Genomic DNA, 27,777 nt, shown 5'->3' with positions numbered 1-27,777 from the left:
AAACACTTGAACTCGTTCTGACCATTGAAACATGCCAGGAAAACAAAATCGATGGTTTCGGATATATTTATCTTTAATGCAGCTAACATTCGCTAACATTTAAACCATATTTTGTTGACGTTTCAGCCCGGAAAACAAAAGTGAGTACTGCCCCCAAGTGGCCACAACACGCATAACAACCTTTATTTAAAAACCTCAAACCGTTTTCAGGCAAACTTGGTGAAAAAAAGATTAAAAACACTGAACCTGTCTGAAACAAGATAAACGGTTTATTTATCTTAGATTTTTAAAAACAAAAATCTGAAATTTGAACCATAAATCTTTATTTCCATGATTTTTCTAAAATTTCTGAGATTAATCTCAAAATCTAACTTTTCTTTCTTGCAACTTTCCAAACTCAGAAATATACCTTTTTTTGGAAAAATTTCAGAAATTAAAATCAATTACTGAATTAAAAATATATATACAACAGCTCAATTATGTATGAATAAGTATAGATTTCAAAATGCAAAAATAAAAAAGGGACAATGATGCACTTTTGGGCAGCAAAAATATTGTATTTCCTCTTGAAGTAATAGCAGCGTCAAGTAAAATTACTAAATCAGACGTTTTCTTAAATTTAAAATGAAACGATGTAAACGTAGCTCAGAAGTATAATTCAATATTTTGTTTATTGAAGGCTTAGTCGTTTAATTTTCACTTTAGTTCATTCCAACTACTTTGTTATATTATTAATAAACTGAATTCATCAAAAATAAATCCAGATGTCTTCAGGAAAAACAGCAGCTTTGACTCAAAGCTGCAGCTTCCAGTTATTTCACATCTATGAATCGATATGATTAGTTTCCAACATGGCCGCCTCTGCTGGGTTCCCTCACAGTTTGCTGCTGATCTGAGGGTGGGAACGCGTGCCGGCTGTCGCTGGGAACCCGCCGTCGAAGGAGGCGTTCAGAACGTCGTCCAGGTTCCCGGCCATCACAAAGTCCAGGTCGGCCTGGACGTTGGCCGGCAGCTCCTCCAGGTCTTTCTCGTTCCTCTTCGGGAGGACGACCCGCTTCACACCGGCTCGGTGCGCCGCCAAGACCTTATCCTTGATCCCGCCCACCTGACGGAAAGAAGACAAAAAAAAAGATAATTTGCACAAAATAAACCCCAGATGAATTGTTTTAACGGCTAAACAACAGCTGATCTGCCCTGACTGTTTGGGAAAAAAGATCTTCACATCTTTGGATGAAAAAGGAGGAAAGAGGAGTCAAAGCAGCAGGAGAGGAAACTGGAAGCAGCGAGGATGAAAAATCAGAGAGTAATTTATGGTTCCATGTTCCTGCAGCCATTCAGTCAGGAGAGCGAAACCAAAAGCTGCTAGAAGGAGCTTCTCCTCGAGGAGTTTCCTGGAGGAGGAGCTTCCTGAGGGAAGGAGCTTCCTGTGGGAAGGAGCTTCTCCTGAAGGAAGGAGCTTCCTGTGGGATTGGAACCGCTGGTAGAACTGCTAGCAGAACCGCTGCTTATCCAGAGTGCAGTCCTGAGTTCCACACGCTGGACTCACCGGCAGCACCAGGCCTCTCAGCGTGATCTCTCCGGTCATCGCCACGTCTGACCGGACCAGCCGGCCGCTGAACAGAGACGCCAGGCAGGTTACCATGGTGACGCCGGCAGAGGGGCCGTCCTTGGTGACGGCTCCCGCCGGGAAGTGGAGGTGAATGTCCGTCCCCTCCATCGGATCCGGACCGCCCACCACTAGGCAGACACACACAGATCCGGTCACTGAGCGGCTCCAACGATTAGCTTCACACTGCAACTCCAATTTTTATTCTGAATTTCTATTTTTTTATTTTCTCAAATCAGATTATTATTTTTTGCTTGGTTGTTCTACTACTAATTACTAATTACGTACTGCTAATTTAACGTGACCACAATCAGGCCTTTGTGAAATATCTCACACAGAAACGCTCATTTAGCAGAAGTAGCGATGGCTGCCGACGTTTATTTTGATTTAGCGGTGAGAGACGACAAGATCAAAATCAAAGAATAAAAATCACAACTAAAGGCGTTTTGTGGAGTTTGGACTGAAACTTCTGCAGAGAAATCTGGAAAGCCAAGAATAAAAATGGACGGATTTTGATCTGATGCCGATTTCAAAAGTTCATAATTATGGTTTTCAGACATTAGAAAAAAAAAAGAATAATGCTTGTAATTTCATTATTCTTGTGACTTTATTCTCATATTATGACTTTTTTGTATTGTCAACTTTATTCTTGTAATTTTATGAGTATTATTAAAATATTGACTTTATTGGCATATTTTGACTTTGATCTATAATTTTATTTTATTGTTTTTATTGTAACCCTGATTCTCTGTCACAGAATCAGTTTGCTGTGAAACGTTGGATTTCTGTCGTATTTTCCTGCTGTGACCTTTGCCCTGGACTCACGGTTGGTGAGCTGGTAGGTCCTGGCGTTGGCTCGCAGCCAGCTGATGGCCAGATGGGCGGACTCCTTCATGACGTCGCCCAGTTGGCCCGTCAGCGTCAGCTGACCTTCGCCCTCCATGCGGCTGGCCTCCACGAACATGATCTCCCCGCCGAGCGGCGTCCAGGCGAGTCCCAGAGCCACACCGGGCAGCGTGAGGCGCTCAGAGACCTGCGGACACACGGAGAGCCGAGGGAGGACAGGTGAGGGGTCCAACAGGTTCCTGAGAGGCCCAGCAGGTTCCTGAGGGGCTCAGCAGGTTCCTGAGGGGCCCAGAAGGTTCCTGAGGGGTCCAACAGGTTCCTGAGGGGCTCAGCCGCTTCCTGAGGGGTCCAATAGGTTCCTGAGGGGCTCAGCAGGTTCCTGAGGGGCCCAGAAGGTTCCTGAGGGGTCCAACAGGTTCCTGAGGGGCCCAGAAGGTTCCTGAGGGGTCCAACAGGTTCCTGAGGGGCCCAGAAGGTTCCTGAGGCTGTCCTGCTTACCTCCATGTCGAACAGCGGCGGCCCCAAAATGTCCTTCAGGGCGACATGATCGATCACGATGGGCATCTCTGGAGGCGCCGCCTTATCTGACGAAAACACAACAAAACCTTGGATGGATGGATGGTTGGATGGTTGAAAGAATGAGCGGACAGATGGACGGATGCTCCATCCATATGGACATACAGTCGGAGCTCACCAGGAAGTTCACCTCTGAATGACTCCAAACAACCAAACGAATGTTTTAGAGTGGCCTAGTCAAAGTACAAACCAAAATCACAATGTGTGAACTCCCAATGGATTGGGTAATTGGACCAACAACTTAAAAAGTAGATCCACACAGAATAGAGTGGACATATTGTTCGCCAAAAGATCCATTTAATATGTAATTTCCCTTTTTGATCAATAAAGAATTTTTGATTTTGAATGAAATTTTTAATATGGCAGCTCTACTGGGATGGGAAAAGTCCAATGAGACTGAATTAAATCAATTTAAACTACCAAATGTTTCCTAAGCTACCAGTGGAGACAAACATCCAACCTTCCTGCTGCTGTTCCTGTCCAGACGGCGTCGCCTCCTTTGCTCTGTGACCTTCAGCGACCTTGACGGCCACGGCTCGACAGATGGCGCCGATCTTCCTCTCTAGGGAGCGCACACCTGCCTCCCGGGTGTACCTGTCAGACAGGAAACGAAACAAAACCTGCGTCAGTGTACGACACGCCGGCTACAGCAGGTGGCGCTGTTCAGGAAAACTACAGCAGCTTAGAAAATATTTAGTAGAAGAAGAAAAACTTTAAAGGCGCCTCCAACTGAGACGCTTCTGCAGAACACAAAAACCCAAATGCTCTGGTTCTGATTAACACCAGATCATTCAGGTAGAACCAGGCTTCATCCCAGCTCTTTGACCCTGAGGTCAGGCGGTGCGGCGGGTCGGTTCTGTTGGCCCAGCGGTACCTGCTGATGACGTCCTGGGTGGAGTCCTGAGGGAGGAGCAGCTGCTGAGGCGTCAGGCCGTGCTGCTCCAGCTGGTTGGGGATCAGGTGGCGGTGAGCGATCTCCAGCTTCTCCTCCTGCGTGTAACCTGGAGGCCGAGGGCCGGGAAAACAAGATGGCCGACATTAAGGGAGGGCGGCCAACCAACGTCCGACATCCAGCAGACATCCAACCAACGTCCGACATCCAGCTGACATCCAACCAACGTCCGACATCCAGCTGACATCCAACCAACGTCCGACATCCAGCTGACATCCAACCAACGTCCGACATCCAGCTGACATCCAACCAACGTCCGACATCCAGCTGACATCCAACCGACGGCCGACATCCAGCTGACATCCAACCAACGTCCGACATCCAGCTGACATCCAACCAACGTCCGACATCCAGCTGACATCCAACCAACGTCCGACATCCAGCTGACATCCAACCAACGTCCGACATCCAGCTGACATCCAACCAACGTCCGACATCCAGCTGACATCCAACCAACGTCCGACATCCAGCTGACATCCAACCAACGTCCGACATCCAACTGACATCCAACAAACATCCATCTGACATCCAACCAACGTCCGACATCCAGCTGACATCCAACCAACGTCCGACATCCAGCAGACATCCAACCAACGTCCGACATCCAGCTGACATCCAACCAACGTCCGACATCCAGCTGACATCCAACCAACGTCCGACATCCAGCTGACATCCAACCAACGTCCGACATCCAGCTGACATCCAACCGACGGCCGACATCCAGCTGACATCCAACCAACGTCCGACATCCAGCTGACATCCAACCGACGGCCGACATCCAGCTGACATCCAACCAACGTCCGACATCCAACTGACATCCAACCAACGTCCGACATCCAGGTGATGGCCTATCGTCATCCAACCAGCATCCAACTGACATCAATCCAACATCCAACAAACCGACATCCAATCAACGGCCATTCGACATCCAACATCCAGCTGATATCCAACATCTAACCAACAGACATCCAACAACCAAGTGACATCCAGCCAACATCCAACCAATGTCCAGCTGACATTCATCCACCTATCCAACCAACGTATGTCTAACTATCCTTCCAAACAACATTCATCCAACCATCATCCAACCATCCATTTGTCTACCAGTTCCTCCTGTACTAAACAATCCTAGAGCATGATACTGCCACTCCCGTACTTTACAGTTGGGACATTGTTTTCAAGTTGGAAAGTTTCCTCTTTTTTTTTCTTCAAACTAAAAAAGTGATTTTGGCCAAACAGATTTTGCTACTACTACTACTACTACTACTACTACTAATAATAATAATAATAATAATAATAATAATAATAATAATAATAATACACCGATTAACTAAAGTTATAAATTAACCTGTAAAAAGGCTTTAAATATTTTATTTCAGAGAGGAAGAACCAGACCTGGAACCTGGAGCACCTCCATCCTGTCCAGCAGAGCCGGCGGGATGGTCGCCGTGGTGTTGGCGGTGGCGATGAAGAGCACCTGGGAGAGGTCAAAGGCCACGTTGAGATAATGATCGGTGAAGCTGTGGTTCTGCTCCGGATCCAGGACCTGGAAAGGAGCAAACAGAAGAAGAAATGCTGATCAATTTAAAGGCTGGACCATCAGCAGGACTCGATGACAGGCAGCAGTTTGACCTCCAGGAGGGCGGCGGCGGGGTCTCCCTGCAGGCTCTTCCCCAGCTTGTCCACTTCGTCCAGGAGGAAGACCGGGTTGTTGACTCCAACCGTCTTCAAGCCGTTGATGATCCGGCCGGGCATGCTGCCCACGTACGTCCGCCTGCAGACACAACCGACCCGAAACCCTGAAAATAAACCTTCATCACCAACACACAATGCAAAAACACCAAGTAGTTTTGGTCAAGTTTCTATTGCAAATATCTCAGTTTTAATTGAAGTTTAATAACTCATGAGAAACTTTTCGGGAAGATATGAATGTCTTCTTACAGGTTGTACAACTGACAGGTACCACAAAGTTATAAAAAAATCTCTAAAAAATATTCTCGCTAAAATTTTCTGCAATTTAGCAAATTCTGTCTGACCTAAAGCAAGAGAAGTTTGGTCTGATTTTACTTCAGTGAGAAAAAATTGTGCATGTATTTTCATTACCTTTTAACATATGGTTTCAACTGTAAATAGCGTTTTTAAAATTTAAGCTTTTAATCTAACATTAGAATGAACTTTGTTACGCAACTGCACAGTTTAAATATCCAGCAATTTCAAGGACTTCATACAGAAAGTCATTTCTTCCTGCATATTTTTTAGTCGTTTTTCTGAGGATTTATTCAGATCTCTTCTGTTTTGTTCGCTTTAGACAAACTCCAGTCCGTTTTTCTTAGAAAGTCTGGTTTGTTTGTGGAGATGTGAATCCGTAAAAGCGAACTTTGGTCCGCCTACAAAACTCGGTCTCCGTTTAGTAGAAGTGAACTCTGGTGCAGTTTGAATGCATATGTGAACGCTCCAGAAGCAGGAAGTGGACTACAACGCAGGGCATTCTGGGTAAAAACAAGCAAAACAAACGCGAGAGTCCAACCCCAGCGGGAGAAAAAGCTCCTGATATTTCTTAGAAACAACTGAGAAAATCTGGAGCCACACCATTTTTGTTTACATTTGGTGAAGAAATGTAAACAATGGTTACATCTGGAGGTTTTTCTGTCGTTTCCTTGGTGCAGCGCCACCACAGGCGAGGAGGGGAACGGGTTCATCAATGGGTTTGGTCGGTTGGACAGCGCTGTTTGGAAGCAAAAGGCAACAGCTGAAAATGTAACAAATGTTGCAATGAGATGGAGCTCTTGGGGTTTTTCCTCTAAGCTGCAGAATCTGAACATCTGCTCAGATGTTCACGCCTGGGAAGATCCTGGATTTAAATGTTTTCCATTTATTGATAATCTTTTTCTCTGAGGAATGAAGGAGTTTGAATAGTTTGGAAATCGCCTCTTGACCTTTCTCCAGATTGATGAGCAGCTGCAGTTACTGATGTTTTAGTCTTTGGCGTTGCGTTAGCACACGCCTGAACGGACAAAACTTCTGTCTTTTGTAGAGACGCTCACAGGGCAGGGCTTGTACTTGTTTCCCACATTGAAATTCAAGCACTTTCAAGCATTTTCAAGGTAAGTTTACAAACTTTTTCAGCACCATACTTTGAAAATTAAAACCATACATATTAACTGAAGAAGACAGTTTTGATTCACTCATGCATCACATAATATATTACTGTTATTAATAATATTTTGTAATTATATTCTACATTCTACAGCAAGAACTAGCTAAACTAAAATATAACAAAATTTAATGTTTTCAAATGTCTAACATAACAAAAAATCTCTCAGTTTCAATTATGTTATTTTAAGTAAAAAATAAAATATAACCTTTATTTCCATTATGCAGATCAATAAATCATTGAAAAATTAGGAATAGCAAATATTCTTTACATAGAAACAATCCAAACAATTCTTGTTAAGGTAAGTGACCTTCCTGCTTATATTAAATGCTCAGACACTTCATAAAAAAATCTCTAAAAAATGTTCCCACTAATGTTTCTGCTGTTTAGTAAACAGAAATAGTTTTGGTGATTCTAACTAACCTAAAACAAGAAAAGATTAATCTGATTTAAGGTCAGACAGTGAGGAAAAATGTGGTTGTGTCTTTTTATTACATGTATGAAAATATTTGGTTTCAACCGTAAAGTTTTCCAAATTTAGGCTTTCAATCAAACGTTAGACTGACGTTTATTAGAAAGCTGAAGAGTTTGAATCTAAAGGACTTTATAAAGAAATCCCTCCTCAATCCTGTGGGAGCCGAAAGGATGGACTCACTTTCCTTGGGATGTTTTATTTCAAATTAAATGTTTAAGCGGGAGGATCAGATCATTTTTATTTTGTTTTGATGCAAACGTTCTTGTAATCTGATGTAAATATTCGGAGGACAAAGCCGTCATGATGATGTTTATCCTGTAGTTCTCCACCTTGTCCAGTAGGTGTCCTCGTGCTTTCATCGCTGTTATCCATCAGCTTTCCATCACTGCAGTCAGGATTCCTGCTGCTTTTCCATGAACTCTCACGTTATAGATGTTTGTCGCAGCCAGACTCAGAACCAGAACCGCCCTGATTATTTATGGTAAAAGAAAACCCATTAGTTGTTCTGCATGTGGGTCCTCTTTAGTGTTGGATGGCGAGCGGCAGCTTATGTAATCGATATTTATGAGCATCAGTGTCAAATGGCTTTGAGTGATTTCAACATCGCTTTTCCTGATGGTGTCATGAGAAAAGTGGGTCGGACCGAGCCAAGCAGGTCTGACAGTGGAGGTTCTGTTGGGATCGTGATCGCTCCTGGAATGCTTCATCTCTTCATCAGCCTATAAAATCAAACGCAGGTGATGATTCTGCAGGGTCCATGCAGCTCTACGTGATTTGTGATCCGATGACTAAAAATTACTCAAGTAGAAAAAAGATGGTCTGATCGCTCCTCCCCAGCAGGTGCACTTCTGGGAAAAACTCAGCATAAAAGCGAAACCTTCTTTGTTGAAACACTCTGCGTGAAAATGATTGATAACATCAGCAATTTATCTGTCCTGAAACACGGCAGTGATGTTACATTCTGCGTAGGATTAAAGATCAATTCTCATAAATTCTGATTTTCCAGAGAAGCTTCAGGTCACCGTTGGGTTGCTAAGGGCCGCCAAGCTCAGACTTTGTAGGCTGCAGCGCCTCCGACTGGAAGAACGTGAGGAGAGTGGTGCGGACGGCAGAGAGGATCATCGGGGCTCCCCTTCCCTCCATTCAGGAAATTTCATCCCAGCGCTGCGTGTCCCGAGGCCGAAACATTGTCAGTGACCCTTCACACCCCCACCATAGACTGTTCTCCCTGCTGCCCTCTGGAAAGAGGTTCCGCAGCATCCGGTGCAGGTCCACCAGATTCAGAAACAGCTTTTTCCCACTTGCCATCAGACTGCTGAACTCTTAACTGGACTGCACTCGAAATAACTGGTCTCCACTTCATGTACATAGCTAAATAACTTCTATTTTACTGTCATTCCTGCACTTTATATTTAATATTTATATTTTATTGTGTATCTTATTTATTCTGAGTAACCTCATTGAAACCTCAAAACATTGTCCTGAGCCGTATGCAACGAAATTTCGTTATGTATACAAAATGACAATAAAGTCTGTCTAAGTCTAAGTCTAAGTCTTGTAACTCGTACCTGTGTCCTCTGATGTCCGACTGGTCGCAGACGCCTCCCAAAGCGATTCGATGAAACTCCCTGCCAAGAGTCCGTGCGATGGAGCGTCCCACGCTCGTCTTTCCGACCCCTGGAGGTCCAACAAAACACAAGATGGGGCCCTGGGAAAACATCCAGGAAAACATGGGAGGATGTTCTTAACAAGCAGGATTAAGAGGAAACCAGTCTGTTTTATTAAAACTATTCAGTGCCAGTTTTTTCACATTACTCCTCAGTTTCATTTGGCACTTCTCTGAGGGCCTTAGAAGAACACAGACGAAGCAAATAACATCAACTGGGAATTGTGGAAGCTATGATTTATGTTGAAGTATTAGACAGAAAAATAAGGTATAAATTTCACCAATTTACTCTGAAATTTTGAAATTCATCTCAGAAAATTTTATGTTTTTTTAGTACAAAATTAATCTGAAAAATTTTGTATTTTCTTGCAAATGTTTGACTTTGTTTTTTTTCCCCAAAATTATTTCTGAAACTATATCATCTCCAAAAAAAAAAAACTTCTTTCAAATATAAAACTCAGAAAATTAAAAATTTTTTAAAGAAAATTTCTGACATGAATCTCAAAATGCTTTTAGGTTTTTGGCAGTAATGTACTCTTTTTTTTTTTTTTTCATCTATAATGGCCCTAATACACTGTTGTAATAAATCAAGACAATTTTTTTCAAAACGTGCAGAAATGGACACAGCTCTGCCACACCGTCCAGCAGAAGAAAGATTTAAAGTTTAAACGCATCACAGATGGTTGGAGATCTGTGATGTGACTCAACTGGTATTTCGATACGTTTTACAGGTTTTACACAATCCTAATTGAAGTTTTATGACTTTTATTGTCTTTTTACAATTTTTCCACAGAAAGTTCAGCTAAGAGTTATTTTGTCACATTTGACCCAGTTAAGTATTCAGAAACTTTTTAAGTTACTTTTGTGCCCACAGTTTATACATCAAATCGTAGGTATTCTTCTCACCCAATGTGTCTCCCATTGCTGCAGGACTTACAGTTTTCTACTAAATGATCCCCGAATGCAGCGAACGGACACCTGACCTCTCACCCACTCCAATTACATTTCAAGCCCTGAACTTTTCATGCTAACCTGAAACCAGGCAAGTTTTTTAAACCCCTCGTATCTCCCAAATAAAACAACGTAGAGACATAAAAATGGTAACAAGTGGCCACCAGAAGGTTCTGACATTTGTGGTTCAAGATCTGTTTAGATATCACTTTTAGCTTTTCACACACAGAGTTTTTTGTTTAAGCTCTTGTATTTTTCCCGCCTTTTCTGCTCCTCCAAAAAAGAAGTCAATCATCACCATAGCAACCCAGAAAAAAAAATAAAAATCTGACTCTGGTTTTTATATCACTCAGTAGATACTTTTTTCCTACATTCATCATGAAGTAAGCTTTATTTTCTATTGAGGCTAAGAGAAGGAAACTAGCGCACACTTTATTGGATCAGTAGCTAGCCGCTCCCTTGAACCTCTTTGCATTTTAGTTGAATATTTTTCTAATATCAAACAAGATCTTTTAATTTGCTCACACGACAGTATTCAATTCTTTAGTCTGATGATATTTAAATGTTATTTCAATCTAAGCTTTCTCTGTAGGGATTAGGACCGGAAAATACGGCTGAAAAACTTATCGCAACATAAACATTTCATATCAGTCGATATGGATAATTGTTGATTTTTGTGATTTTTTTGTTTTAAATGTCTGAAATATTGCCAAACTGGTGGCGTAACTTTCCTGTTTTATCCACAGTTTTCACTTTGTGGCATTGTTTTTTGTTTTTTTTTAAATAAAAACCTGAAACTAATGCTGTTCAAGTTACTCACTTGGTTGTTGCTAGGTAACCAAAGAGTGAGTGAGTTGCTAGGTAACCAAAGAGTGAGTGAGTTAGTCGATTCCACCAACATTTCTTAGCTGGTCATGTGAGGTTAAGCAGCCAGAGCCTTTGAGTATTGAATATCCCATCAGATGTATAATCGATTCATATTGATCACACAGATGTCTGAATCTTGAACTCTGGATCAACCCTTCCTCTTGGTTTGCAGTGGGACGGACTGTGTGAAGGCTTCGATCGGGTTAAATCACCTTCAGTGAGGTCTTCAGCTGTCTGACGGCGAGGTACTCCAGCACACGCCTCTTCAGCTTGTCCATGGCGTAGTGGTCGTTGTCCAGCAGCGTCCGAGCGGCTCGGATGTCCAGGCAGTCTGAACACGTTGAAAACAGAAAAAACTGTGAAGTTAGACCAGATTTAAAGAATCTACATCTGTAGGATAAGAAATTCTTCCACCAAGAGCCAGACGATAAATCGATTTTTTTGGCTTTTGAAGATTTCATTTTTATAAAATCAGGATTTTTTCACCAATGCGCTGCTTGGATCTCCACAGTTCAGAGTGATGTCAGCACACAGCCGCCATCTTGTTTGAGGAGCGTGTTTTACAGCTTCTATTCTTTTGGACATTGAATTGGACTGAACACATCTCTGTTCATCTAGAAAAAAAATCTAAAATTTCTGAGCTCTAAAAGTTGAAAACTTGATAGAAAGTCCCCCAGAAATTTTGAGATTACTCAGTAATTTTTTAAATTCTGAAGAACCAAAAAATTTTTTTTTCTTTTTTGACATTTCAAAATTTGAAATTTCTGTATCTTTCTTTTTTATTTTTGAGTTTTCCAGTATAAATTCACTCCTTTTTTCTATCTACAATGTCTCTAAAGCGCCGTCGTAGTGATGTGACCAGCTCAGTCGGTGTGGTGTTTTTTTTTTTAACAAAATGTCATTTGCTCAATTGGTTTGTTTGGTTACTGATAATAATTTGAAGATGACGTGTTAACAGATGAAGCACTTCCTTCTCATCAAAGTTTAACTTTACAAGCTCCCCCAACAGTCCTCATTTTAGGTTTTTATTGTTATTCACGTTCTCATAAAATTACAACTTTATTCTCCTAATATTTTGACTATATTGTACAATTTATATTTGAAAAAAAAAAATAGTAACTGTTTATTTGTGGGGTGAGCACAAAACTGAGATAGCATAGCATGTGTTTGACCATGAAGCAGTTCATAAATGTTTAGGACTGATGTGATGAAATATCATTGGGTAAATAATGACACTTTTAATGCAAAGTTCCATCAAAACTTGCATTAAAAGTCCATTAAGAGTGTCATGTTTACATTAAAGGTGTAGTTATTTATCGAGTAACTCTGCATGACAACAGTCCTAAACATTTATGAAGAATCCTTCATGTTTATGACAGTGTTATGTCAGTTATTCTGTCTGTTCTGAACAATTTCTGCTCTGGCTGCATGTTGGGATAAAAACATGCACTGCCAATGGAAGAAGAGATGCAGCTCTTTAGTTCTGGGCTTACTGGGAAGTGAGCTGGACACGGAACAAAACTGTCCTGCACTGGTGGCCGGATAAACCCCCCGGCTGCTGCAGGGACCGGCTGCATCCTGGATGGACGCTTCATTCCTCTTTGCTCTGTTTCTTGCAACAAAAGCCCTGGAACGCTGATCCTCCTGACCACAACCACCAACAGATGCCTTGAGTGAAACCGCTCATGCATACATACATGTGGGAGCGTCTACTCTTATTTGTATTTTCCAAAGTTGTCCTGATTGGAGCTGTAGCTTTGCTTTCCCCACACGCCTCCGGGAGATATGCTGTTTATCTCCTCAGATGATAAATGCTCCAACATGTTCGCTGGCTGATGGCCAGCTCTGCCGCTGCACCAAGACCAGGAGGCCTCCAGGAAAAAAATTGGCTTTTCAGATGAATCGTGACATTTGACTGTTTGGACGGAGCTGATTACTTGTAAAGGATTATTTACGCTATCTGAGTCATTTAACATTCCTGGCACACAAAGTGGGAATAATTTGTTATCCAGCTATCTTTGCACTTGAGAAAATTTTTGCATCATGAAAGAATTGGCTCCATTTGACTAAGAGAAGATAATACTGACACTGAGAGCCAAACACGCTGATTTCCACTTAATGTCACTTTATGCTATCACTGCTTATTATTTATTGCCTTTGCAATTAAGAGTTGCACTAATCTGTTAATTGCATCACAACTGAAAACTCCTACAATTTTTGGTCTGCAAACATTAATTAAAATTACATACAAATTATTTTATACATAAATAGGGAGAATTTGTTAAATTCTTGTCTTTTATCAGCAAGTCAGACCTCTTAAAAAATAAAAAAAATCTGTTTGATGCAAATGAAAATATGCATAAAATGAATAACCAGCTAACCGTGCAACTACTTTTCAAAACTCCCATTGACCTTAAAACAAAGCATCTCCATAATTTAAAGGGATAGATGAATGTCTGTAGAAAAATAGTTTTGGCATCAGAGACGGAAACAATAATAACAAAAAATGAACAGTACATGCAGTGACTGATGAGGTCTATTCTGTAAATGGTTATTTACAGAATAATAAAACCATTACATATAAACGATTATATATAAGCATTTATATACAATCAAATATATAAACAGTTATATATTTACAGAAAATAAATTTTCTGAGACTCTTCAGATGGAAACTTTTGTTAAACACTAAAAGAAATATACCAGAAAAAGTAAATCCATTTTTATTTGAAATAAATAAGAAAATGTAATCTCCTTATTAGCTTAAACGTTGCTACAAGTTAATGTCCTCTCTGTGTATTTTGAGGAAATAAAAAGTAAAACATAAATAAATAAATAAATAAATAATGACCAGCTGACTGAAACTAAAGGGCCAAACTCTGTCTACCTTTGGTGCTTTTGCTCCACGGCAGCTCCACCATCAGCTCCAAGTAGTTTCTGGTCAGTGCATACTCAGGCATGGACTGAGGCATCTTCTTCAACCTGAAAACACACAAACACAATCAGATCTGACCCGTTACCAGGTGAGCAGAACGAACAAAAAAGAATAAAACGCAGCTCAACAACACATCACTGATGAGGGACGCTTTCCACAGTCAATACACATCCTTAAAAAGTCATTAAAATACAAGTTAGCTTTAAATACGTCAACCATAGATCTTAAATTTTGTGGCAGAATAACTTATTATTGTATATTCAATGTATTTTTTTTTTCCACTGGACTTTTCTGTCAGGCAAACATTTGAATCAAACAAACATCTTCATTACGTTCTCAAGACTTCTGCGGCTACCGCTAACGAGCTGCTAATGTACCCCAGCTAGCTAGTTAGCTGTTATACGTATACCACAGGTAAGGTGCATATTATCACCTTTTGGCAGGATGACATCCGTCTTAACTACTGGCTCACTTAAATCAATCAATCAATTAAGTTTATTTATGTAGCACATTTCAGCAACAAGCCACTTCAAAGTGCTTTATATCATAAACATAAACAGTAAAAATTATGTTTTGTCAAGTTGCATGTTGGTCAATGTTACATTTTTATACGTCAAATAAAATCTAAACAGATATGCTTTTAGTCTAGATTTAAAGGAACTCAGCGTTTCAGCTGTTTTGCAGTTTTCAGGAAGTTTGTTCCAGATTTGTGGTGCCTAGAAGCTGAATACTGCTTCTCCGTTTCTGTTGGTTTTTCTCAAAAATTGTCAAAAACTTTCTAGCTTGTACTAAACAGCTGCCTGAGACGTAAATGGTGTCAGATTATAGTCCTTGATCTGTACAGCAAGTAACAAAAAGTGGCCTTTACTGTCATAAATCAGCTCAGATATCGCAAATATTTCCAAATTAGTGCCACAAACAGTTTGAGTTTTATTGCAAAAAAATCACAAAAAGAATCTCAAAATCCTGGAGGGACTGAAAAGATGTTACATTATATTATTAATTTTAAGGATTCATTAATACTATAACAGTTTGTGAACAGGTTTCATCAATACATTCTGGAACAACCGTCCCTTTAAAAGCATTCATGATCTCGATTTGACCCAAAATGAAAATGAGTTTGACAGCCCTGATATAAAATACTCATTTTTCTGTAGATTTCTGTCGTGATCCAGGTTTTAAATGTTATTGACAATGGTTTTAAAAAGTCCTACATCTGTGTTGATGGGATAAATAAACGACGGTTGAAGATGCTCTTTCAGCTGCTGTAACTTAAACGTTTTGTTTTTACCTTTTTAGTTCTTTCAGACAAACTCTGAGTGCTGCTTCCGGCATGCTGGCTCCGTGGATCTTCCTCTCCAGAGCCGCCGTGTCGTCGCCATCCTCACCCTCATCATCCTCGTCTAGATTGAACTGCCGCCCTGGGAACACTCCGCCTTTACGCACCGATAACACCTGAGCAGATGACAAAGGGCTGATTGGTGGTTCCACTCAGAAACATGTGCATTGCAAAAATATTCCCACTCATTTGACTTTTTCACAGTTTGTGGCTGTGAGCTCCACCAATTTGGCAACAAAAAAGAAGCAATTGTTGAAGAAGGATTTCGCGGAAACATTGGCCCTAAAGCATCAACTCAGAGGAGGGGAATAAAAAGGCAGAGAAACATTTCAGATTGTCATTTGGGAAATGAGTAGACCGTGTTTTTATATCCAGGACTTTGTCTCTGGATGATTCAGTAAAGGATTCTTCATGGTTGGAAGAAACCAAAATGTCATTTATTGTCAGAACATTCAGAGTTAAAGGGCCGTTAAGGTCAATAAAGGAGATGTGAGTAACTGGTCTGATTCAGTCAAATGTTTGTCGCTTGGCAATCCAAGCAGGAATATAAGATGATGTAAGACCATAACAGCATTATTAGTGACCTTCACTGCCCTATTAATAAAATACTTGGCCCTATAAATGACCTAAACTGCCTAATCTGAGACCTTAACACTCCTATTAGTGACCCTCATGACCTTTTTAGTGACCGTTACGATTACTTGTTACATTCATGGCTCTATTGTTGATCCTAACGGCCTTATTAGTGACCTTAATGGCACTATTAGAGACATCCTATTAGTTACTGTAATAACTATTTGTTACCTTAACAACCCTCTTAGTGACCTTCACTGCCCTAGTTGTGACTTTGCTGGCCCTATAAATGACCTTAACAGCCTCATCTGTGACCTTAATGCTCCTGTTAGTGATCTTAATGGCCCTATTAGTCACTTTCATGGCCTTTTTAGTGATCATTATGACTATCTGTTACCTTCATAGCTCCATTAGTCCTTAATGGACTTATTAGTGATCTTAATGGCCCTATCCCTGGTCTGAACCGCCCTTTTTGTGACCTTAACAGCCCCTTTTCTCACCTTCATGACCTTAATAGTGACCTTATTGGAGACCTGTGTGGCCCTCTCAGTGAGATTGCTCTGACTAAACCTTATTAGCTTGTTATTGGAAGTCCAGTTGCCTCTTTTTTGGCTCTTAGGTTGATAATTTTCTTTCCACTTTATAATTATGCACCTTCTTATGTCTACCATATAAAATCCAAATGAAACACTTTGAACTTTGCGATTTACATATTACAGCTGTATTTATGCCAAGATAAAATTCCTCTGTTTTCTAGTTTGTGCTGTTCTGTCACATAAAATCCTAAGCTTTGAGACAAAAACGTTAACGATGCATGAAAACTCACCCTCTTGTCGGTGTCAGGACTCATTTTCCTGGTTTTCTGCAGCAGCTTCAGTCCCTCGATCTGCCTGGACAGCATGGGCAGAGCCTTCCTGAAGCGCTCCTCCAGGCTGACTGCATCCAGCACCTTAATGAACCACAAACAGACGGACGTTCCTACCAATTCAGCCAAATGGTTTTTACTTGTCATGCAGTAACATCAAAGTGTCAGCTTCTTCCTAGGCTGTCACATTCAAGCTTTCCTGTAATCTGAGGTCCCACCTGGAGTTTCTCCTTGTTGGAGGTGCGGATCATGGAGGCAACCACATCTGGCAGAGTTTCCCTGGGCAGATTGTCCAACAGGCGCCTGAACTTGGCCACCACCGGGACCGACATGTCCAACATTCCTAATAACTGCACACACACACACAACGAGAAGCATTTGGATCCGATTGAAACAATTAAAGCATGTTTCCACATCTAAGTAAACGTTTGTTGTCATATCCCATCAACTGTGCGTTGCTACGATAAGATATTTTGAAACTACAGCTCGCTTTCATCACGCTCCAATATTTCCACCGGGGAGAATATTCATGGTGGGTTTACACGGAGCTGATCCGTAGAACCCCAGAGACGTTGGAGGACGAGGCTTTGGAGTGATGCGATTAGTCAACAAGCTGAATTACTCAGAAACCTGAATGATGTCTGGTCAAATAACAGTAATATTTCAGTCAGCAACAACACGGCGTGCCAAGTTTTCAGCCAGCAGCTTTTAAGAAATAATCTCTGAAGTTTACAACCATTTTTATTCACATACTTTAATAATCGGCTACATTAAGCCATGAAAGCTGAAACCCGAATGATTGATTCCCTGGCCAGATTTGGAGTTTAAATCATCTTTATGCAACAATCATATGAGAGGTTTCATTTTAAGAAACAAACTACCATGTCCTGTTAATAGTCACAGACCAAATTTTCTTCATGTTTCCACTTGATCTTTGGCGAAGAAGTCCAACTCTGAGGTTGGAAGAATAATCTTTATTTCCCTCCACAGATTCTAAATCAGATTTAAGTCGGGACTCTAAAATGTTAATAGTACTCCCAGTTGAAAAAAAAAAAAATAAAAAAAAATCAACAAATACTCAACTTTCTCATTTTCAATAAAATACAAAGTGTTTATTGTTAATCAAGAAGAAAAAAAAATATTCATTTAAAACAATTAGTTTTTTTGTCAAGTGGTAATTTCCAGTTGACGAATTTCCAAGTGTCAAAACAGATTTTTGCACATTTTCGTACTTCCCTTTGGGTTTCAACTGCTTCTAAAAACAACTTTAAAAAACATTTTTTGGCCATAAGTTTATCTTTATGAGACGTTTCAAAAACCTCCGGAAGGTAATGTTACAAATCAGCAGGCACTGCCCCGTTACCCAGCAACTTCAGAAGAGTTCTGACCGTAACCTAGCAACCCCACCAGAGTTCCACCTGTAACCTGGCAACCCCAGTCAATCCCAGCATGTTTGGTCAGCTGGTTCTACCACTGTATTTGCTGTACAACGGCTGCTGGAAAAGACGACTGTTTTCTTGTTGACTTAACATTCAGAAACCACTTGCAGCATTCTTGTAGATTGTGTAGGAGGCTCCACTTCTGCTTTTCAAAGATGTGCTGTTGTATAATTGTGCAACTGCTTGCGGCCATTTTCACATGTGAGGGTAAGCAATGAATTGAACGGGGTGTGGCCAACAGCGGCTGATTGGGATTTAAAGTGACAAGTCGCCCTAAAACAGCTCATTCTGAACTAAGCTCACTTTAGGTGAAAATTCAAAATCTGAGAATAAGTCTGTCAAAATCCGTCATGAACACTTTTTTGTTTTAAGTCTAATAGGTCACTTATGACTACTGAGGTTTACAATGAACTTAGTAGTCGTCTGGCTTTAAATATCAAATCATTGGAGGGTCAATGGATGGATGAACAAAATATCTCATTATGTTTCTTTTCTTTGATCCAACTGATAACACTCAAAGCTACTTCCAAACATTTCTTAACTTTTAAGGATTGTATGGAAACCCTGATGACTGATTGGGCTGAAATGAACCAAATTATTGTAAAATCCAAAGGCAAACTCTGAAAGTCCGGCAGTAAGGCTGGAGAACTTTGGATCCGGACCAGGTCAGTTGGGATCACAGAACAAAAAGGAGAAATTTTTTGTTCTGTTCAAATGTTCTGTTTGTCTGATCAAATGGGTTTGATCAGACTACAAGCTCTGATCAAACCCACCAGAGCTTGTAGTCATCAGAAACCTGCAGCCGTTTATAAACTGGAGAAAACAGATTCTGTCTGTTTCGTCCCATGCTGATAAAGTTCTACATTCCAGCAGTAATGTCCTTTTTTTTTTTTTACCTGCAGATAGTCAGAGCGGATCTTTACGTGAATTGTGGGAGCAGAGATGGACGGGGCGGCTTATGATTTCAAAAATTTAGTGCTGCACATCTGCTGGCCGCAGGTCTTCGCATGACAACGTAATTCGACGGAGAACTTAATTCATTCTGAGGGAAAAGCTGTGCCCTAACAAAAAAAATATCCATCGGTGCGTCCATATGTGAACGCATGTTCAAAAGGACATCTGCGAGATGGAAGATGGAGACGCGAAGTGGAGGAATGATTCAGATCCGATCTGACTGCATGCGTACATCATGAGGTCGAAGAAGAAACTGGAACTAATCACAGAGTTGAATAAAAATCAGCAGCCTAGGAATATAAACTGTACGAAAGGACGAATTACTTCAGCTCTTGTGTTCTCCATTTGGCCGTGGATTTATTATCCCTCCCTTCAAATAAAAGCAAAATAATCCCAACAGCCAGAAATGTTTCCAAACTTTATGTTTCACACAAAGTGGAGCTGAGAATCCTGGGTGATCGCACAAATCAACTGGATTATAAAACTTCATGACGGTAAATTAATAAAATTTTATTATTCATAACAATAATATTATTATATTATCATTATAATAATATTATATTATGAAATATTACAACCCAATGAATTATAATAAAGCAAGGAAGGGAGGAAAGGAGGTAAAAAGGAAGAAAGGTTTGAAGGAAGGAAAGAAGTAGAGAATGAATGAAAGAAGGGAGGATAGAAGGAAGAAGGAATGAAAGAAGGAGAGAAACAAAGAAGGATGAGAGGAAAGAAAGACAGAAAGAAAGGAGAAGGGATGAAAGAAAGGATGAAAGGAAGGAAGAAAGGAAACAAGGAGGGAGGGAAGAAGGGAGAATGGAAGGAAAGAACATAAACAAGGAAGGAAGGAAGGAAGGAAAGAAGAAAGCATAAACAGATGGATGGTCTGAAGGTTGGTTGTAAATTTTTTCCAATTTCATGTAAAAAACTGAGTTTGACTGAAGAAAATGTCAATGTTTACTTTTTTTTTTAAAGTGAAATACTGGAGTCAAAATTTGTTTCTTTTTAATTTTTGTCCTGAAAACTTGAAAAAGGTCTTCAGAAAATAATATCTTTGTCGTTTTCCTGATCAGATTTACACTCAATTGCGTCCGTCTCTTGGGAAAACCTCAGTAAACTGAGGGATGGAAAGCCGATGCCTCCTAGACAAGGAAAACAGAAAGTAGTTATTTTCCCTGAGGCTGCAACGACAATCACACTTCACATGAAGTACATACGTCCAAACTACTACTCAATTACATCTAATGGAGTAACTTTTATGAATAAATGTACTTTTAGGAGTAATTTTTATGATGCTGTACTTTTTACTTTTACTTCAGAAATTTTATTATGACGTATCTTACACCTGCTAGCAGGTAAGAGGAAAATTACGTTATTCAGTTTTTGCAGGATATGTATGAAGCTTATTTATCCTCTGCTCTCCTCCTCACTCAGGTTTCTTTCACACTCATTAATCAAAGACGACTGGAAACGTTTCAAAAGCCATAAGACACACCTCTTGTCTCAGAGCAATGACATCATCGAGTCTCGTTAAGGACGCAGCTCGTCAACATGAATTACACAATCATTTCATGGAAACGAGGAGGAGATTAGTGCATACAAACTATGAAAAACATACAATCTTGAGAACTTTTAAAGCTTGTTTCCCTGCAGAAGTTTTGCAGTAAATCAAATGATTCCAGTAGCTAAAACAGGCCGAGTCAGCTGTGATAGAGTGAAATCTTTCCATCTGTAAAGCTTATCAAAGTCTTCTTTCTTGCACTCTGCATCCTCTGAGAAATCTTTACAGAATGGCAGCTGATGGAAACACAGCGGGATGGAAGAAGATTTCAGAAAACCTGTCAAATCTTTGCTAAATCGACGCATCTGCTGGGCAGGAAGACAAAAAGAAATGTGCTCCAGAAGGACTGATACTCTGCAGGGCCGTTCTGATGAGGGAAGATCAGGGGAAAGCTTGAAGTAATCTTGATGTTTTATCGGCCACATGTGGACAGGCCGCTGCAGACACGGGCGAATGGTGCTCAAATCTTCAAACAGAGTCAGACAGAGGCTGCAGGACGGGAGAGAAAACACTGAGGAAAAAAATCTTCCAACCTGGGCTTCAAACCAGTTTCCCTCTGCCCAGTTAAAACATGATTTACTGATACTTCTATATACAGTCATAAAAAGAAGCTCCAACTGCAAGTCAGTTTTAGGTTGCCTTTCAACCTGATAGTCCGGTAGACTTGGTTTTATTGGACACCAAAATGGCGACATTTGTTTCATATCCAGCTTCTGTGGTTTTCTTTCAAACTGCACTGTGTGTGAAAGAAACACACACACAGTGCAGTTGACCTAAATTGAAACATTTGTTACCTTTCAGCACTGTGGAAATTTGCTGTCAAACACTATTCTCTTTGAAAAACCTGTTCCCCTCCTCACCTGTGGGGGCGCTGCTTTAAGAACCTCTGAAGAAAACGATACAAAAACCTCCAAAGAATGCAATGAGTGCATCTTTCTTCTTCACAAAATGTAAACAAGAATGGAGTGCCGTCAAATTTTAGCAGTTGAAAGCAGTTTCTCTTTTGTAAAAGACAATGAGCCATTTCTCTCGCTAATGTTAGCCTCAGGCGTGTAACTTCAACTCTGCTTCGTTTGTGTAGAAAGTCCGGTTCATGGGAATGTGCAATCGAAATCCCTCTACCAACCTCGGTCTCGGTTTGGGTGAAGTGAACTCTAACACGGTTTGAACTCTAACGGACTGCAGCGCAGGAAATGCTGGTTAAATACAACCAAAACAAACCAAAAGCCAAGCGTTAGCAGGAGAAATGACCCGTGGTTTTTACCAAATACAAAAGAGAAATCCTTCAACAGGTAAAATCTACCCCATTTTTGTTTAAGTTTGGTGAGGAAGGAAGATGCGCTCAGAGTCTTCTGCAGTTTTTGTGTCCAATTCAGATACACAATGTTTTAGGTCGGGTAGATTATAAATTTCAATCTTCCCCAAACTCTCACTGATACATCTCAGTTCCCAGTTATCCAAATAAGTTTGCTCGTTCCACTGAACCGAAACTAGCAACTTCTCCAAGATCGATTCCATCCCGTTAGTGAGTTTTGAGTCCTCAGCTGGGCTTCAAGTCTCAGCAAGACTCGCATCCGACTTGAGTCTCTGTCCACAACAACAGTCTGAGTGTTCGGTCAAGTCCGTCGATAAACCAGGTAGCCACAAGTTCCAAACAGCAGAAATCCTGTTATCATGAACAAATCCAAGTGAATCCCGCCGGGTGTGTCCCGGCAGGACAAGAAGGCTCTCCTGTGTCCAGTCTTCCCTTCAAGAAAATTTGATCAATTGCATTGAGGTTGACCAGATCCATAATTTGCAGATTTGGAGGATGTGCAAAAACAGGCTCCAAAAATATAGACACATTCAGGACAAAAACAGAGCAAGCAGGGCAGGAAGGGAGCAGAGGAAAAAGTGTCTGCCTTCACGGAGAGCAAGAGAGGAAAATTCCCCAATCGAACCAAGTCTACTGGACTATCAGGTGTGAAAACACCTGATAGTCACACACACAGTCTGATTGACTGGATTTTACAGTTGTGGTTAAGAGCCATCTGACCTTTTAATTTATTTTCCAAAATCTCCCAATCCCTGGAGTCTTTCCACGTTCAGTTTATATGAATAAACAAAGTTTAAAGGACATAAAGGTCATGTACTTCTCTATCAGGACATAGATAAGAGATGTGATCCCGTAGAGAGTGGAGACAGGTTAACACAGGGACACACAGGACAAAAAACATCCACACAGTAAGACGCACATTTTTTTTTTAAAGTGTAGAGATTGGAGGGAAATTCAGGAAGGTATGGAGAACAAGCAAACTCTTCATGCTGCAAGGCAACGATGCTAACCGCACCCAGCTGCAGCAGGCGTTTGGTTTATTTTCAGCTAAACAAACAATGACACAGAGTACCAGAACACTATGTGAGTCACTTTGTCTCCCCCCTGCTGTTTAAAAACCCACATCAGGTGTTAATGAAGTAAATAAAACACACCTGAACAGCAGCCTGGTAGAACCTCTGAGAAAGCTCTCCCAGTTCTCCATCTTCTGCTGTAGCGCCCTCTGCTGTTGTCGTTGTGTACTGCTCCAGTTTATCCAGCTGCTCCACCTGCATTTCATCACAAAATAAGACAGAAGACCCCCAGACATTTGAGTATTGTTACAGTTGACATACCCCGAATTTACATAACCCGAATAAAAAGACAAACAAAGTTTTCTTCTCTCTGTCTGAAGGTAAATCAAACCAATTTTTTCTTGTTAAAGCTTAGTTAGAATGAACAAAATTGTTTTTATTTGCCAAATGCCAGAAAATGTAGCGAGAACATTCTATAAATATGTTTTTTTTTGTTGCAAAAGTTAACATACAGTTGGTCAGTGTCTGGGATTACTGTCTCTTAAAATGTATGGTTTTGAGTCAAACTGAGAAATGTTGAAAATAATCTCTGAATAGTTTTGAGAGAAAAAAAACATGGAAATATCTGAGTTTGAATTGTTTAAAATCTTCTACTTTTTTAACTAAGAAAAAGTCAGAAATTTCCAATTATTGTATGAATGTTTGAATGTTGTGTCTGTTTGTTGAGACTACTGATGGAAATGATCATTTTGCTAAATCCACTACATTTACAATATTGCACGTATTGTACACAACCCTACAATACGTAGGGTTAAGGTTGAAATTGGGTTAAGGTTGCAGAAAACGTCATCTTGCAGCTCTGCAGGAGTTTTATGTATCCCTTTGGGTTCATGTGACCTTTGAACTTCCTGTGTGTTTTGATTTAATATGTCAGTCCAGCTGTATGAACTCCATTGACACCTGAAGGCATCGTGAACCTTCAGACGTGATCCCACTGAACTGCGATCCCCATGCAGGATAAATTCACACCCTGAACAACATCAGGTTTGTTGAACTTTTGTTCCCATCTCCTATAAGGCCTTAATCGTAGCACATTTTCTGCCTCTACAGAAAGCTAAAAGGCCAGAAATCGCAGCCAGAGAGGGTTATTTACAACCACAGAGAGATAAAACTGCTCGTCTTGGCAGAAAAAGGTGTTTAACAGACACGGTTCAAAGAATGCAAACACAGACAGAACCACAGCGCTGCCGTGGCCCGATTTGTGGTTTCATCGGCTCATTTGGGTTGCACTTCCACTTAAGAGTTTATACGAAGCAATATAGCCGCGCGGTCTCTTCAACCCGCTGATGAACGGGGAAAAGAATGGAAACATTTCTTTTCTTGCGTTCAACCCAACGATGTGGTAGCCAGGGATTTCATTGGGTTTTATTAAAAAATGCTGACAAAAACATTCTGAAAAACTATTTAGTATTTTTTATAACGTTTTTATTTTAACACAAGTTTTGTTTTCCTCAACAGTGAGGAAGAAAAAGCTGAACAGTAAAATAAATATAAGCAATCGGTATTGATGAAAGCGAAGGTTTTACCTCCGCCAGGACAAATGGCCGCTCCTTCAGCAGACTGGAAACCCGGAAACGACAGAGACCGGTGATGAGGAGCGTGTAGTGAGGCTTTGGCCAGTTACTACCGACAACCTGAACGGCGATTCCTGCTGTACCGATCCTACAGATAGAGAGAGAGAGAGAGAGAGAGAGATTTTAAACAGAGGATGGAGAGAAGAAAAAGCAGAAGGAAGGAAGGAAGGCAAAAGCACAGAAAGTGAAGGAAAGAAGGAAGGAAAGGAAAGAAATGTAAGAAAGCATAGAACAATGTAATGAATGAATGGATGAAGGGCAGATGAAGGAATGAAAGAAGGGAGGAAAAGGAAGGAAGAAAAGAGCACAAAAAGTGAAGGAGAGAATGAAGGAAGGGGAGAAATGTAAGGAAGAAAACCGAAGGAAGGAAGGGAGGAAAGAAGGAAAAAAGGATGAAATGAAGGAAAGAAGGAAGAATAAAAGGAAGGTAGGGCATAAAGGAAAGGATGAAAAGGAGAGAGAAGGAAGGGTGAGAAGAAGTAAGTAAGTAAGTAAGGAAAGTCAGAAGGAAGTGAGGAAGGAAGGAATGAAGTATAGGAAGGAATGAAGGAAGTGACTGAAGGAATCTCCCAGACGGTTCAGAGCAGAGGGGCTCCTCAGTCTGATCAACTCCAAATGTTCCTAAAATCACTTTATAAGACAAGAAATGTTGGACTGAATCTGACAGCAAAGCTGAAGACAAACTGAGCAGGAAAACCACAGAAAAACATAAATACCTCCACAAAAAGACAGCAAATAATAATCATTTTAAAAGAGTGTTTAGATCTCAAAATGCAACTGGAAGAATAGATGGATGAACAAATGAATGAATGAATGAATGAATGAATGAATGAATGAATGAATGAATGAATGAATGAATGAATGAATGAATGAATGAATGAATGGACTGATTAAAAGAAAAGTCTACAGAATGTGAAATTTTTTTTATCTGATTAATCATCTGAGTAATCAACAGAGCACCACAGGAAGGATATGTTGTTGCATTTAAGAATTTATTTTTTTCTTTTAATCTATTTCAAATATTGTTTAATAAAAGGCTTTTTGAATCTGATTAATTGATTAATCATCTGAATAATTAATAGAATAATAGTTTGCTGAAATGGTCGTTAGTTGCAGCCGTGGATGAAGATGGTTGGTGTTGGTGGTGAAAGGATAAACCAACAGGAGCTTCAGCTGCTACTAAGTAACCAAACAGAGCGAGACGCAGCTGATAAAAAGCTTAAAGTCCATTCCTCTGTGGTGACCTTGAATGAAAATGCTACAGCTGTACTCTGGAAATTTCTGGAATAAATCGCTTCCCACAGCAAAAAACAAGTCAATTAGAAGCTTCCAGTGTAGCTCAGTGTCAGGATATAACCTGTCACTGACAACTTTTTATTTGTAATAAAAAGTTGCCTATCCTGGACAGGAGAGTGAACTTTCTGTGAATTCTGAAACTTTTATTGCAGTTTTGGATCTTTAAACATCATAACTCGGGTTTAACGAGTCCCAAACTGCCTTTAATACGACTTTCTCTCTAAAAGTTGCACAATCCAGTCCAGATGTAACCAGTTTATGACTTGTGGTTTCTGACCTTGACTGGGTCCAATGTAGTTGAGCAGATGAAAAGAAAATAGTTAAATTACCCTTTGGTTACTTCACACTCTTCTGAGAAGATTTAGGATCATTATGAAACACGAGGCATTAAATCCTCTCAGATTGGGCTATGAAACGCTTTATAATGGATTCTGTTTTTTGTTCGTGTCAACTTTTATGGGGTTTTTGCTTTGGTTATTTGTTTTCTAATGAGCCACATTTTGTAATTTATTTGTATAGTTTATGACTTACTTTGTTTTTTTTTTATCCATTTTTATTCATCTCTGTTTTTCTTAATTAATTTATTTACATTTGTTATATGATACTCTACATTTATCTTTTGGATGGTTATGGCTATTTAATTTATTTATTACCCCTCTATTTAGTTCTGTAGATATGTATTTTTATTTTTAGGCTGATTTTTAAGGGGTTTTTTTTTTCATTTGATTTATGACTCTACTTATGATGCCCTTTGTTTTATTCATTCATGACTCTTATTTATATTGAGTTTTTGAAGATAGGCATTGCTATTTTTACGATGATTTTTAAAATAATTTTTTTAAGTGGTTTATGATCTATTTTTTCATTTGATATGACTGTCTTTTTAACAGAATTATAAATTTTTGGTTTATTATACTTTTCTTTTCATTTTAGTCATTTATTTGACTTGGGGGTTTTACAACCTATACTTTAACGTCTTTATTAGGTCTATGATGAAAGTCACTTCATTAATTTTTGGTCATTGACCCGATGACCTGTTACGTCACAGTCTCAGACCTGACGAACCCCAGGCCAATCTGACTAGGAACCCCACCAGTGTCTCCGGCTGAGCAGCGGACTGGTTCTTACTGGTGAAGCGGCGGCAGTGGGTCGGAGTCCAGTTCGGGGTCTCTGGTGTTGGGGATCACTCCGATGATGGTGCTCTTCAGGGAGGTCCCCTTCAGCAGCCGTTGGCCCACTAGCTGCATGTTCCGCGGCGAGTCCACGCTAAACCGAACCGTAGAGCCCGGCAGAAGCACTCCTTCGTGGGTCAGCAGCAGCGGCAGACGGTTCGGTATCTGAATCCCCCCGGCTGAGGCCATTTCTGAGGAGCTTGACCGAAAAACAGGTCTCTGTTTACAACACAAGGTCCTGAACAGTCGCCACTTCCGGGTTAGAACTTTCAAAACAAAAGCTTCGACAACTTACAGCTGTGTGAAAATTCTAGTGTACGGCCAGCGCGGAGGGACATAATGCTGCGTAACGAGAAATTACAACATCTCGTGTTGAGCTTTTTGACCGTTCCCTCATACACTATATATTTTTACAGCAAAGGGACTTTATTTAAAAATCATTTAAAATTGTTTGAAGTAATAAATTATTATTAATTACTAAATGTTTAATAGTTATTAAAACAAATCAAATTTAAAATATACTATTAGTGTGCTCTCTTTAGGAAACAGACCACCGTTATGCTCCAACTTCAGCATCCTTTTTTTGTT

At 40.3% G+C, this 27,777-nt stretch overlaps 1 protein-coding gene and 1 long non-coding RNA gene across 2 annotated transcripts; one reads left to right on the top strand and one right to left on the bottom strand.

The window, feature by feature from the left end:
• Positions 1–119: 119 nt before the first annotated feature.
• Positions 120–27,474, bottom strand: lonp2 (lon peptidase 2, peroxisomal). The gene is made up of 17 exons (XM_044125847.1): positions 27,146–27,474; positions 24,674–24,809; positions 23,229–23,342; positions 17,024–17,155; positions 16,767–16,889; positions 15,320–15,483; positions 13,981–14,075; positions 11,306–11,424; positions 9,178–9,317; positions 5,613–5,754; positions 5,376–5,526; positions 3,903–4,029; positions 3,489–3,622; positions 2,951–3,036; positions 2,432–2,639; positions 1,547–1,737; positions 120–1,105 (listed from the first exon to the last, which is right to left on the bottom strand). The coding sequence occupies exons 1-17, from the start codon at positions 27,376–27,378 to the stop codon at positions 875–877; spliced, it is 2,526 nt and encodes an 841-aa protein (XP_043981782.1). The 5' UTR covers positions 27,379–27,474; the 3' UTR covers positions 120–874.
• LOC122836139 lies at positions 21,433–24,680 on the top strand. Its single transcript, XR_006371415.1, has 3 exons — positions 21,433–22,719; positions 24,022–24,131; positions 24,606–24,680. It is a non-coding gene; the product is annotated as an uncharacterized LOC122836139 (long non-coding RNA).
• Positions 27,475–27,777: the final 303 nt, after the last annotated feature.

Source organism: Gambusia affinis, linkage group LG08 (assembly GCF_019740435.1).
Source record: "Gambusia affinis linkage group LG08, SWU_Gaff_1.0, whole genome shotgun sequence".
In the NCBI taxonomy this organism is placed as follows: Eukaryota; Metazoa; Chordata; class Actinopteri; order Cyprinodontiformes; family Poeciliidae; genus Gambusia; species Gambusia affinis.
The sequence above is the reverse complement of the archived record's forward strand: the minus strand, read 5'-3'. Positions and strand labels throughout refer to the sequence as shown.

Coding starts and splice junctions, on each gene's coding strand:
- lonp2 (XM_044125847.1), bottom strand. CDS start 27,378: ATGGCCTCAGCCGGGGGGATTCAGATACCGAACCGTCTGCCGCTGCTG. Junction 1,738..2,431: donor GACCTACCAGCTCACCAACC/GTGAGTCCAGGG, acceptor GTGTCTGCCTAG/TGGTGGGCGGTCCGGATCCG. Junction 1,106..1,546: donor TGAGAGGCCTGGTGCTGCCG/GTGAGTCCAGCG, acceptor TCTTTCCGTCAG/GTGGGCGGGATCAAGGATAA.